The following is a 14,207-nucleotide window of genomic DNA, read 5'->3' as shown; positions in this document are numbered from 1 at the left end:
GTCATTCTTTAGTGCATCCTTTGGGATAGATCCACCTGGTCAATCGATTGTATAGAAGACAAAGGATTGGTTTGATAAAAAGGTAGCTCCATCTCTAATCCTTGCTGCTTTGCTGATCGCACCATGACTCAGTTTCCCTCATTTATACAATAGTAAAATTCACTGGCCTTTGTGAAGAGCTTTGGGCTTAGTAAAGGAAAGGAGTTGTTTAAGTGCAAAGTGTTAATTATTACTACCAATAGGCTGTAACTCATAGTAACCTTTTAGCTGGGAGATATGGAAATAGGTATGCAGTTAATTGGTTTACAGTAGATTTAGCTGAGGTCTGGTGGTTACATTGCAGACAATCCATCATTGTTGTAAGCAGCATGAAGTTATGCCCAGCCTCAATTACTGTGAGTCTCCCTTCGTCTGTGGTCTTGTGCTAATATCCCAAGACATGTCACCAGTGAGCATTTGAGTGAAATCTCTAGAAGAATGTGGAACAAATCTGTAAATCTCTTTCTGAAATGCCCTGCCAAAAAATACAAGAAAGTCTTCCATGTTAGGAAGGAAATGTTAAAAACCTTAATTAAAAAATAAACTCTCCTGGAAATCAAATGGGAATGAGTTAGAGCAGGCAGATGGGGATGGAATAAAATTCCAGTGGAAGAGCCTTCAATTTCCTCCAGTTTTAAAGCCTGCGGACACTTGCAAGTGCCTGTTAAAGCTCGGGCCCCTGTCCTGCTGCATGGGCAGTCACCAGTGATGCTGCCTGCAGTAAGGGACCAACGGCTCCTATGGCCGGCAGAGACCAACCTCTGCAATCAGGGCTTGGTGATCTCCTCTGGCCACCACTAGTGACTGCTCTGTGGGGAAGAGATAGAGTGAGAGAGGAGCACAGCTCCTGGGGGAGAAATTATTTGTCCTGAAAACGTGAGACAGCTAGAACAGAAATGGTTTTTTTTCTGCTGATAAACCAGTGGTGGGGAATCTCTCTCCCCCTCTCCCGCCACCAACTGCTGTCATTTCATTTCCAAAACCTTGTCCCTGTCTCCATCAGCATTTATGTGACTACATCTCTGCCATGCCCGAGTGATTTATCTAAACATCGGCAGCTACTGTACATGATGGTATAGCGAAGCAAAGGTGGAGGAGGGAATGGAGGGGTAGAAACGTGACTTTCCCTCTGTGAAATCAAGCACAGGTGCCTATTCCCAGCAACTCCAGTACACTTATATCAGTCAGCGGGGGAGAGAAAGAAAGGGGCATTTCAGAGCCTGCTCAGACATTTAAGGCCACTTAATTAATCGAATTAAAATATTTCCTCTGGAAAGACTATACACACATGTATGTATGCTTGTATGTATGTATTGCTCCTTCACTTTGCACGTTTGCTTCCAGTTCATTTTAGTATGTTGGGGAGCAGGTTTTAGGGGTTTGAGCTGATGGGAAGTGCAGGGGAGGAAGGGATCAGACGCTGTGAGTTTAAAAGTTGGGGTAAGTCCTTATTGGAGTGCGTGTGGGTGTGTGGGGTGCGTGTGTGAGAGAGGGGGAGTGAGTAACCAATCACTCCCGAAACACGCGGGGCGGCTGCGGGAGGAGGGTGATGCAGAAGCGGCGAAGTGAGAGGGAGCAGAGAGAGAGCGAGCGGGAGAGGAGCGAGCTGTGACTTCCACAGAGGCAGCCGGGAGAAATCACCAGCCAGGATTTGCTCCTCTCTCTCTCCCTCTCTCTCTGATTTCAATTCAGCTCCTCCCCCGTGTGGTTGTGGCTTTGCCTTCCATCAAAAGCCTGATCAGCAACGCCAGTCTTGAGGAAAAAAAAGAAAAAAAAAAAAAAAAGAAAAAAAGAGGAAAAAAAAAGAGAAAAAAGGAAAAAGTGCAAAAGAAGAAAAAGAAAACAAGGAAAAAGAAAAGAGGGGGAAAGAAAGGAATCTCCCCTACCCCCCGGCTGCATCTAATACAGCAGAGTCTGAAACTTTACGGAGTTCTCGCTGTTTACCCCGCGGCGGGTAAATCGGCAGCACCCTGCTCTCTCGCTCCTGCTGTCTCTTTCCTGCTCTTTCTCCCTCGCACTCATCAGCAGTCAGCAGCGATGGAAAAAGTTGCTGGCTGGTACCCAGCCTGGCACGTTGCTCTCCTGTACTGGACATGGCTTTTCTTCTTCACTTTTGGCTTTACCGGTGCAGAAATAACTTGCAGATCCTGCCATTCCCAGGTGAAGCCGCAGCAGCAACATCCGCAGCAGGGATTGTTAATGCATTTGAGGACCGACAGAGGAGAAAAGGAGCAGAGGAGCTTCCCCGGGGAGAAGGGAGGTGAGAGAGGGCAAGGGGCCGGGATGGAGGCGGAGGATGCTGGGCTGCAAGCGACCCTCGCCCCTGCTCCCGCGGGGACGAAATTCAGCGGCTGGGAGACCCGGCGATTGACGAGGGAGCCCGAGAAAGTGGCCGGAGCGAGCCGACCCCGAGCGGCAGCGGCGGCTCCCGTCGAGGACCATCCTCCCCGGGGCCAGGGGTCCCCCGCGGCAGGCGGCCGGCCGGGCTCGGGCCGGCGGCGGCGGGGCCGCAGCCCGCGGGGCGCCGCGGGGCCGGGCGGCGCCGCGGGGCGGGAGCCGGGGGACGCCGGCGCCGCCCGCTTCGGGCTGGAGGAGCTGCGGCTGGGCAGCACCACCTTCGCCCTCGCCGGCGACTCGGCGCACAACCAAGCCATGGTGCACTGGTCGGGGCACAACAGCAGCGTGAGTACCGCCGCCGCGGGGGGCCGGCGGGGTGCGGGCGGGGGCTTTGCTTTTGTCCTTGTCTCCTTTTTTTTTCTTCTTCTTTTTTTCCTTTTTTTGGGGGGTGGGGTGGGATACGGGGTGGGGAGTGCTGGGTTTTTCTTCTTCGAGGGGGGATTTTGCGCCTCCGGGCACCAGGGATTGGCTTCGCTTAGCAGTGTGCAGTGGGGCAGAAGTGCTTCAAAAGGGCCATTCTTCTGGAGCAAAAAAACTTTCCACTGCCCGCCCGCTGAGCACAGCCCCCTCCAACCCCCTTCTCCATCACCCTGGAGGCAGAGAGGGATAAACCCCTGCCACCGCTCGCGGCAGGGATGGGAAAGGTCGGTTCGGGAGGGATTGGTTCTTGCACCCTGCCTTTCCCCCAGGGTAACCCTCGCTGTGATCCTGGGAGGCTCAGCTGCAAGCAAGGCTTGGGAAAGCCCCTCTGGTGCTGCTCCTCCTCCTCCCACCCCTGGGGGCCCATGTCAGCCCAAGGGCTCATCCCCAGGCCCTGCTGATGGAGAGATGCTGGAGGGCTTCAGGACTTCATCTCCAAGGTGCCTCTGTGCAGGAATAAAGCTGCTTTTTGCCTCTTGTCAGCAAGGTATTAAAATGAGACAGTTCTTGTCTCTTCCCTGTAACCTGGACCTTTCTTGTGAATAGCAGCGGAACAGCTCCAACATGAGCCAAGTGGAACAAAACCAGCCAGAGAAGCAGGTGACTGGTTTCCAGGCTGGAGCAATAGTCATAGCATCAAAGTTACCAAGTTAACTTGAGCCCAGTATCCCTCCAGCCTCTGCTGCAGAGGTAACCTGGAGCCAGAGGGCTGAGGCCTGGGGAAGGCAGAGTGAGTTGCCCAGCGTGCTTTCTGCCTGCTGTTAACTCTGCTTGCGGACTAGCAGAAGTGGGGGGAACTGTCTGTCTGAATGCTCCAACTTCTGTCACTTTGCCTCTTAGAGACGGCAAGCAGAATGCTAATAAGAGAGAAAGGGATGCCAGCACGACATGGTCGTTGCCCATACAACTTCCCAGGAGAAAGGGGGACTCGGGTTCTTCTCTAAGGTGTCTGCTTCTGTAATGCCAGAAGGTTTCTGGCTGCTTGGCAGAAATCCTTGGCCTCCCTTTCAGCTTTTAGTACTAGGAGCCTGGTAACATTTTGAAATAATAGTCTAATCATTATGAATTCCTTTTGGTATAGATTGTATTAGATTGTATTAGAATTACAGCGGATGTCATAGGCACCTCACTGTGGGGTTCAGCCCTAGTTAATTGGGACATGGTTTTATGGTCTCATCAGGAGCTTTTTAATCAATTAATTGACAGAGGAATACTTGTCATCTCCATTTTGAAGGACTTTTGCCTTTCTTCACAACTCAGCTAGCCTGTCTCTTATGCAGTTGTGCTAACAGAAGCTGCCTTGTAGGAACTCAGGTCTGTTCATACAAATTGAATTGAGGCTGACACTGGTTTAAAGTGACCCATTTGCTAAGAAAAACCTTCTGATATAAAAAGTTATCCAGCAGGCATCAGTTTTCCTGGGCTATCACTGCAATTATGTTTCACCTGTACATTTATCAAGGCACATATATTGTTGTTATATATGTGTTTTATTATACATGTGCTTAAGTGTACATATACATGTGTATATGTTTCTGGCCACTGTGGTACTAGGGACTATTAATGCTAGGGACTGATTACTTTCTGAGTGCCTTGGTGTACAAACGTTTTCAGGGAGCTGTGGGGAAATAATTTGCTGCTGTCCTTCCCAAAGAGCTGCGGGTTGCATTGCATACAGGGAGATTATGCTCACACCTTGCTGCTGGGGGATCTGGCAGTGCTTTGCTATCTTGTGCTGTGATTGCATCCCCTTCACAACGTTAAATGAAATTGGGCCCCAGCAGGACTTCGATGCATGACAGGTTTGGGCTCAGCTGAAGCAATGGTGTGTGTTCAGTAGGTAGCCCAAAGTGGCACTGACCCAATGTCTCTCTGTGGAGGTTTTGGGCACTCATCTGTGAAGGAGCTGGGAGTGGGAGGGGGATGGGGTGAAATGCTTCCTTTAGGGTCCAATGTATGTAGTTCTGCCTGCATGGAGGTCGCAGGGGATCCCATGGTGCTGCTTGCGAGGGATGCTGTGTAGCCCCGGTGCCCTGGCTGCACTCCAGCAGCAGTAGCTGCTGCCTCCCTGCCTGCGTTTCCCTGCCGTGGCAGGGGGATGCAACACACCTCTTCACATTTTCAGTCTAATGTGCTCTGTAAGAGCTGCTGTTAAACAGCTTTTGCCTTTCACCCAGGCACAGGGGCACTATGAAGATCATAGTTTGCAGCATCTGTGTGAGTACAGGAAAAATCCAAAACAAAGCTCAAAACAGCTTTAGATGGAAAAGGTGCAAAATTAAAGCACTGTCACCACCACGTTTTTCTATTGCGACGTACCTGATCCTGCCAGCTTCAGTGTGGTTCCCTATATCCTTATTTTGGTAGTGGTTTAGATACAATTGCAATGTTTCTGATGGAGGAGAAGGGAGGAAAGTCCTGAAAGGACTCCTGATTTCTGTGAGGGATTGTTCTCCCTGTTTGCAGCTTCTTTCAGGCTTGGCTGTGATTTCTTGTTGAGTGTGTGCACCATCTAACTGATGGCATTCTTGCTCTGAGGATGACCTCTCTGTATGCTTGGCCACAGGTACAATAAGAATAATAAACAGTAGTCCAAGTCATCCAGGTATAACTCCACCAACATAAATTGTCTTACGTCAGGGATTATTTTGGCCCATCAATGACTTTAGGTACTCCCTGGATAGCTTACCCTCCAGCACAATAACTGTAGCCGGACATTTGGACTGTGCCCAGCTCACAGCTGTAGGGACACGCTTCGCATGTGCACTAATCCCTCCTGTCTGCCTTGGCTTTTTCACCGGTGGAGTCAGCAGGAGCTTCCCAGAGGAGAGCATAGGTTTACGGAGTCTGGATTGTCAGATGACTGATGAGGATGAAATTGTGAGTGTATCCAGCGTTGTATTAAAATACAGGTGAGCCTCAGGCTTTCTCTGACTCCAGTGGAGGTAAGCGAGGCCACACAAGGTGGTCTGGCATCTCCACAATCCTGAGCTCTTTCAGTCTGCAAAACAGAGAAGAGTGGCTGCAGCCAAATTGGGTGCTGGAAATGGTCTTTGGCTTGTACTAAGTCCCAGACTGTCTCGGAATGATCCAGGAAGGTGTTAACTGGCCCATGCTAGCACCCTGTTTGGAACTGTTTTGACAGTATAATAAGAGTATAGACTATTGAGTCCATGAATGTGTCCTGGTATTGTTTAATTTACTTGCATTGGTACATCCTGAGAGTCCTTCCACTGGCCTCTGTAGAAACTGGAGTAAAAGATCCTATGAGATAAAATCTTCCAGTCTCTGCTACAGGACACACAAGTGAGATCTCCTGCCTTTTTGCACCACTGAGAAATGTCATCATTGATGTGGAAGTTGGCAGGTTTCCTAGCTCGCAGAGATATCAAACATGCTTCCTGATGTCATGTATCCAAACACTGTAGATGTAGAGCCCCCATAGCTCCCTTAATGCTCTGCTATAGACTAAGAGAAAACAGCTAGCAGAGATTTGTGTGTGGCGCTAAAAGAGAGACTTGGTTTTAATGGAGTGAGACAAATCTCTAGGAGACGTCCATTACGAGCTTTTGGGATACGGATGGTTCTCAGAGCTTACAAGAAACCAAGACTGCTTCTGTCCTGCGCTGGCTTGGAGTGAGATTAGTGCCTTACTTGTTCCTTTGAAAGTACCCTGAAGAAACAGCAAAAAAATTGGAGGAGGTCAGAAGGTAAGGGAGTCTGAGCAAGAACCTTGATGCTATAGCTTGTGCAATCATGTGGTGCTATGATGGAAAGCAGGATGGGTTTCACATTCACTTAATAAAGGAGTTTACTTTTGCCTTGCTCTGGACAGAGTGCTCTCCTGGGCTGGATGTTGGTGTAGATCTCAAAGTGTTTGGCAAAGAATTTGAGCACATACCTGCTGTACACCTGGGGATTGGCTTCTACATGGCCACAGTACCTTTAAACAGCTGGTTCAAACTTCTGTGGTTTACATGGCTGGAAAGACAAAGCTGAGCTTATTCTAGGTCCTCCACAACAGAAGATCCTCAACAGACTGATGGAGATGGAGTCTGGACCAGATGCAAAACAACCATGGCCAGACAGGTTTTATATTCCATCCACAGTAGAAAAATCAATACAACTGATGGGTCCAGTGCAGGATGAAGCCTGCAAGGTCATCATTGCTGTTGTCAGGTGATTACACTAGACAACAGGGAAAGAGTTAGGTCTCTTATGGGAGAGCTTTTAGGCAAGATGAGACTGTATGTTAGGTATTATTTGCAAGATTTTACTTGATGTTATTGACAGGACAAACTGAGCACACGTAAGGCAGAATAACAATGCACCTATATATTTCCAATGCACTGTATTTCCACCTGGGCAAAGTAATTGTGAATAACCTGTTGTTGGATTTTCAGCTGAAGTGTTCAAACCTGCTTTGTAAATTAGGAACTTAAAGAAAGGTACAGGGCTGCAGCAGGTACTGCATCCTACAGCCATAAACTGGTCACACTGCATCTTGAAAACAGTTGGCTTTTTTTCAACCCGCCCTCCTAGTGTCTTCCTTCTTTCTGGATAACTGTTGCAAGATCTATTCTTCTGGTTGTTGGAATCTTCTGTCTGATTTCTGTTCTAATGTTGCCATTGGGCAATTTAGATGTTTTTTTTTTTTTTTGCATTTGTGCATGTGCCTTTTAATTAAAGTTATTTTCCCTCCCTGGCACTTAATGCCCCCTGGAATTATTTTATGGGCAGTGATCGTATTCCCGTTCAGCCTCTGGTTTGCTAAATCAAGCAAGCACTGTTCTTTCTGTATCCACTTGTAAGACAGATTGTGGAAACTGAACTGTGAATTTCTAGGAGTCAGGTTCCCGCGAGCTCAAATTTGAATGAGATGTTTGCTTTTGATGAGCACAGTTCCATGCAGATGATAACGAATATATTCCTTTTTACAAGTGAGGCAGTAAAGGCATGGCAAAAGTATCTTAAATTGCCAGTGTTCTTCTGTGCAGACCAGAACGGGGGATCACAATCAAAACGTCGCTTTTCATATCTTCTCACTCTCAGACTTCTTTGCTCAGATGCTGTGTTCATGCAACAGGCTGTAGTTGGTACCCTCTGTCCTTCCCTTGCTGGCAGAGCTATGGCTCCAGCGTAAAACTACCAGGGATGGATGAAGAATCTGTCAACATCATCCCATGAGCAACTGGCATTACATTGTATGGCACTGTGATAGCCCATTGCTCCCTTCCTCCCATGGCAATTGCATTATTATAAAGGAGAAGTTTTAAGGAAATGAATGTATCTGTGGAGCCCAGAGCCAGCTGCGCAGTGAGACCCATAGTGAGGAATGACCCCGCTGTCAGTCACTTTGCATTTAGATTGGTTCCTAGGGTGCAGGAAACAGGTCCCAAAAAAGATTCATCTGAGGAGGATGCCTGCATTAAAATGCTTCAGTGAGATGTAGTATGTATTGCTTACATATTACAACAATATATAATAGTATTAATAGTATAATGTACCAGATGCTTAGACTGTTTCAGGCTAATATCTTGGTAGACCTAATGAGAATATATTTAGGAAGGACTGAATAAAAAGTGAGGAAACAAAAACTGGGATTTAAACCAGAAAAAATCAAGTCAAATTAAAGTATTGCTAAAAGTACCCTGTTTCAAATTTTGGTCTTCTGAACTAGATTTGCTACTGTGTAGATCATAAAATACTTTACATCCATTCTAGATATGAAGCTTACTTTAAAAACAAGCCTTCAGTGAGAGAAAACACTGGAAAATTTCCTGTAACTGTGAGTAGGACTTTATTTCTTTAATCAGAAAGTTTTGAGGTTTTTTGGATTTTTTTTTGTGTGTGTGTGTGTGATTTGGCAAAAATGAGTCAATAGCCATAGTATTTCTTTCTTCTGTATTGCAATCCATCTCTAGATATATTTCTTGACTGGCTAAAACATAGGCTTTTCATATACAGAATATGAAATAGGATACGTGGGAAATTGTTAATAAGAATAGCCGTGCACTGAGAGAAAGCAGTGGGTGAAAGAGAATCCATGAGGACTAGAAGAAAGGCTTGTCATTGTGTGAATCTGGTCTCTGTGAAAGTGGTTGGGAGATGATGAGGAGCTTCCACCCCAACTGACAGGTGGGATATGCAAATCCTATCACAAGGGGAGATTAAGGAGAATAATGGAAGAGCTCTGACAGTTGCAACTGGCATTCACGCAATATTGACAGGTTATAAACTGTATAAAGCAACAGGGTTATAGTTTTCAATCTTCTTAATACTGTACTTTATAAAAGAAAAGGGTTTTCTCCCTTTCCTCCTGACTTCAAGTAAGGCTTTTGTAGTTCTCTGACCTGGCAATCATGATGAGGTCTGTCTAGAGGGGGAAGCAAGGAGGTCAGAAGTCCTCAACTCATTCTGGAGAGATTAGAGAACATTCTGACCCGTCCTGTTGTGATATGGCTCTACACATGAAGGGCTGCAAGATTAGCATTGACCTTGGACAATCTTGCGTCCTCTGGGCCTTTCTTACTATGCCAGGCTGAATGCAACCCTCACGTTGTGCAGAGCTCCAACAAGGCGAGTGAAACTGCCCCATCAAAGACCTCTTCCCCTAGAAAATACTGTTGTAGCTTGGGCAGAGCATTTCATAGGTTCACATTGATTTCCTTTTGATCCCAAGGCTCCTGAAAAACAGCCCCGAACAAGCCAAAATCTTGAAAGTTTAAATGTAACATTTTGTCATTATTTTTGTTTCAAGGCAGCATTTTTTGAATGGATTTCCAATTCTTTTATTCTACATTTAAAAATGATCCAGTGACACAAAAACCATGATTCAGTGTCCCACACAGAGGCATCTGGTGACATTTGAGATGGTATTGCCTCTACCTGCTGCTTTGCAAGGCCAGGGCATCCTGTGGGTCCTGCGTCCTTTCTGACGCCCAGGCCTGGGAATGGTAGAGCATCCCAAACTATATTTGCCTATGTTTGGGCAACTGATATTATCATAAAAGCTGTGTGTACTGGATCCTGTTCATCCAGAACCAAAGCTACATACAGGTTTGCATTTCATAGGAGGAGAAAAAAAATCAGACTGACACAAGGCACTTCTTTTCTCTCTCTCTTTTTTTTTTTTTTTTAATATCTGGCCAGCAAACCAAAAAATCAATGACTCCCGCAGCTCTAATTGACATTTCTGTGTTAAATGAAAATGGGCCTTGATTCCAATTCAAATGGCAGCATTGGGTGATAGACTAATTATTTTGGAATTTTAAATGCATATAAAAGTTGATGCAGTAAAATGATTTTTGTGCCACTGGCAATTTTTTTGGCTGTCTCTTAAATCAAACAACAGTTAACATGAGAGCCCTTAATCCCTAATTCTCAGTGCTGGTAACACAATAACACTTTTACTTGGTACCGCACTTTCTCTCCTTGGGGAACATAAAAGGAAAGTACTTTGAGAAGGAACAGGATATTTTAGGGTATGTCCTAAAATGTAATTCCTTTCTTTTAGAGGGTCTCCAAGAACTTAATTTAACCTCACATCGTGTCCCTAAATAGGGGAGTGTTGTTCTTGCGTGATGGCACTCTAGGACTCAAAGCTGCCTCTGAACTTCTCCCCTGCATGCTGTCATGCCATGGACATGCTCAGGGCAGGCTGTGCTGAGGTGCCTCTGACATGGGGTGAGAGGGGAGGAGAAGGCTGAGAAAAGAGATGGAGATTTGGGTGGTGAGGGGGGAAGAAGGTGGGAAATGGGACCTATTTCTGCTGCTACAGAGGGATGTCAATGCCAAGTATCCCCACCATGAGCAGCCTGTGTTGGGGCAGGACCTCTAGTGCTCTCCCCGTGCTGTTGTTAGGGCCAGGAAAGTGAAGTGAGTCACAGGCCTTGTGTTTCTCTTTTCCTGGAGGGAAAGCTCAGAGATAGCCCAGACGAGACAAAGCCCACCTCAAGCGAGTGGCTTGGGCAAGGTGAAGGGATTGACCCATGCTCTGTTTCTGGGAAGTGCGGCTGAGGAACCTCAGGGCAGGGTGAAGAGACCACAAAGTGTACAGAAGGCAGCACATTACATGGTAACAGCAAACAGCACCCACCTTCACCCCCAGAGAGGTTACCCTCATTAAAAAAAAAAAAAAGCTTTTTTTTTTCCTCTGTAGTATTGCATTCCCTAATGCAGAAGCAGCAAAGCAGGGAAGATACTCTTGGACTGTCTGGGCTGGCAAAAATGCTGGAGTGCATCTAATACATAAAGGTGTGGCTGGTGTTTAAAGAGGGCGTCTGAAATTCATTCATCAAGACAGTTTTCAGACTGCTACCAGGAATATGTCCCCCATGCCCTGTGTATCACTTCTTGCTGCCCCTTGGAACATAAGACGCCATTTGCAGAGTCTTCCATGCTTTGCACAAATATGTTAAATCAAGAGATGAAGGACAGGAGGTGGAAGGGGATGGTTTGCAGTTGGCATTTCAAGGCAAACATGTTCCCAAGGCACGGAAGGGCTGGGGTTTTGGGTGGAGAGTGTTCAGCTACACATGGGAAGCTCTTGATCCCTTACAACACCGGGTCCCAACTCAGTGTCAGTGCTCACATCTTATTTGTATTAGGTTTTATGTCACCTCTGCTGGTGATTATTTAATGACAGCAGTGCCACGAGCTCTTGCAGATCATTTTCATGCAGGACTTCAGGAGGAAGTGAAAGGCACTTTGGAAAATCTCAGGCTATTTAGATAACCCAACAGAGACATCCCATGTCTTTCCCCAAATGTTTCTCTCCCCCCCTCATTCTCACCTCCCCCACTACATTTAAGGTTGAGAAAATAATTCAAGGGAAATATTTTATATAACAAATGTCGGCTTGTTTTTCTCTTCATAAATTGTCCCTTCTCAATATGTGATTTTCTCAGGTGCATGTTTTTGGGGGGTGAAGTAATCATAAAGTTCCTGATTCAGAAATCAGTGGGAAATTCCTCAGTAATGTGGGAATGGACCCCATTTAATCATTTGGAATAGACTTTGCGTGGAAAAGTTTTATTTTAAATCCAAGGTATATTTTCAGTAGATGAAAATGTATTCCTTTTTTGTGGTGTGACTTTGTCTTTTTATAGATGCTCCTTTTTTGTGTGTGTGACTGGGTCAGTATAAACCTTTAGAAACAGCTTAATGTTCCCTGCCTTGGCCAAGAATGTTGCCAGTACTGTTCACTGAATATTCTCTGAAAACAGACCTAAGAGAAGTGAATTCCACTGAATATTCACATGAATATTCGAGGACCTTGTTTTTTGAAGGATTTACCTAGGTATAAGTGCAAATATATTATTCTGGATTAAATATTGTACTTATGGTGAAAATCAAGCTCTATATGCGAAAGAATATATTATGGAAAATTAATTTGCTTTCTGTTGAGTTTTAGTTCAGGTTTCCAAGAAAAAAAACCTTTTCTGTAGATGAAAGAGAAAAGCTTTAAATTTTTAAATTGATCATTATTGGGGGAAAAAAATATCAAATTTTGGGAATGGTTATTTGCAAATCAAAGTTAGATCTACTTTGATTACATGAAACTTAAGAGACTTTTTTTTAATACAAGAGTGTAAACAGATAAATAAAAGATACACTAGCAAAACAGCAGATGCACTAAACTTTAGTACCAAAATGCATAGGTCTGTGGTGAAATGTCACTAGTTAGAGGAGTTTTGAGGATATTTATTCCCTGAGATGGTATTCTGGCTGAGGATCGCACCATGGGAAGGGACCGCACTACACATCCTCCACTTCATTTGTGTGCATGTTTCCACACGCCCCTAAATATGTTAAGCAGGACAGAGCCTGGGCTAGAGCTATGAAGAATATAGATCTGGGCTTAGCCTGGATCCAGTGACCTAGCATCTCTACAGAAAAGCGTCTGAAGTTTAGTAATAAGTGTTTATGTTATTGTAACGCAAAGATGCTTTGATGCAGTCCTGCAGTCTTTGGGCAGGTGCAGCTGTTTCTCCTTTTCTGTTTGTTTAAATGGTAAATGACTGTTTAATTGTGTATCATCTCCTGGAAAACAAAATGAAACAAACCAAGCCAAAACATTCTCCACCTCATCTTTTGGATGCAAAGCTCCAAGTTCAGTGTTGCCTTCCATTTTATTTTCAACTTCTATAAATTTACGTTTGGTTTTTCTTTTCTCTTCAGAAACTCCTCATCCACTCCTAGACAATTCATTTTAAAGTTGTTAAAGGAATAAATGTGGTTGATTCCAGCTGTTTCTAACTGCAGGCTGTGCCCGTAGCTGTGAGCTGGGCAGGACAGCAAGGCCCTCCCATCCCACCTGTGATGGAGGGAGCTGGACCATGGACACCTATGGGAGCTGCAGCAAGGAACCCAGCTCTGCATTACTGTGGTGCTGGCTAAAGTCCTGCCATCCTCTCTTCCTCCACCAAAACACCGGGTTCTGCAATCACCGAAATCTTTATTTTCATCATGCTGCAGGCTGGGATCCCATCAGAAAGACTCAGCAGCTCCCGTGCCTCCCTCTCCCGTGGGTACGTGAGTTCTCCTTCTTCCCTGCAAACCCTGGTGTGCTCCATCCTCCTCCTCCTCCTCCTCCTCCTCCTCCTCACCAGCCACCCACGGCCCTGTCTGTTGATGCTGTTGCCTGGCGACCACCCTGTGATGGACAGCTTGGAGGGAAGCGATGATTAAACAACCTGAACTGGCTTCTGAAAGCAGCGATCGTTATTGTAATGTGACAAGCAGTGACAGCTGAGACAGCAACACATTCAGAGTGTGATTCCTAAAAAAACTGAAAAACAATAAACACACGAGGAAAGTGCCACACACACCTCTGTGTGTAGGTATGCGAGTGCTGATGCCTTCCCTTGATGCAGAAGGGCCAGGGAAGGCACATGTTTCTTTATTAATGAAAGGCAAACATAACCCTAATAACTGTCACGATGAATAGGCCAGCCCACGAGCCACAGCAGCTTGCATCGACACTGTCAAACATCTCAGCTACTCTGGTGGGCCAAGGCAGTATTTACATGGGATGCTGCAGCTGCAGGTGCTAGCAAGGGGTGCAGCTGTTCCTGCCAGCAGGAACACCCTCTGCACAGAGAGGGACGTGTTGAAGCTTCAGTGTGAAGGTGGTGGTCCTGCTGGGTCCACCTGCCATTTCTCCTCCTGCCTTCCAGATGGACAAGACCAGCATAGGCACAAGGATGCAGAGTGGACTCAGCCCTGATAGGAAATGAATGTGGCTGTACAACCTCAGTGCCCAGCTTAGGGGATTGTGCATCACATCTTCCAGCATCAACTGGGAGGCTCCTGCCCCGTTAGCCTTCCTTCCAAATCTAAGTGACACC

At 46.0% G+C, this 14,207-nt stretch overlaps 1 protein-coding gene across 1 annotated transcript in view; it reads left to right on the top strand.

The window, feature by feature from the left end:
- Positions 1-1,656: 1,656 nt before the first annotated feature.
- Positions 1,657-14,207, top strand: part of SORCS1 (sortilin related VPS10 domain containing receptor 1) — a 309,525-nt gene continuing 296,974 nt past the window's right edge. Inside the window, exon 1 of the mRNA XM_087766088.1 lies at positions 1,657-2,721. Coding sequence (XP_087622214.1) covers positions 2,077-2,721 — 645 coding nt within the window. The 5' untranslated portion in view covers positions 1,657-2,076. The remainder of the gene's footprint in view (positions 2,722-14,207) is intronic.

Source organism: Nipponia nippon, unplaced genomic scaffold, assembly GCF_047370975.1.
Source record: "Nipponia nippon isolate SJK-2023a ecotype South Korea unplaced genomic scaffold, ASM4737097v1 scaffold_3, whole genome shotgun sequence".
NCBI lineage: Eukaryota > Metazoa > Chordata > Aves > Pelecaniformes > Threskiornithidae > Nipponia > Nipponia nippon.
Note: the sequence above shows the minus strand (reverse complement) of the source record. Positions and strands in the feature narration are given on the sequence as shown.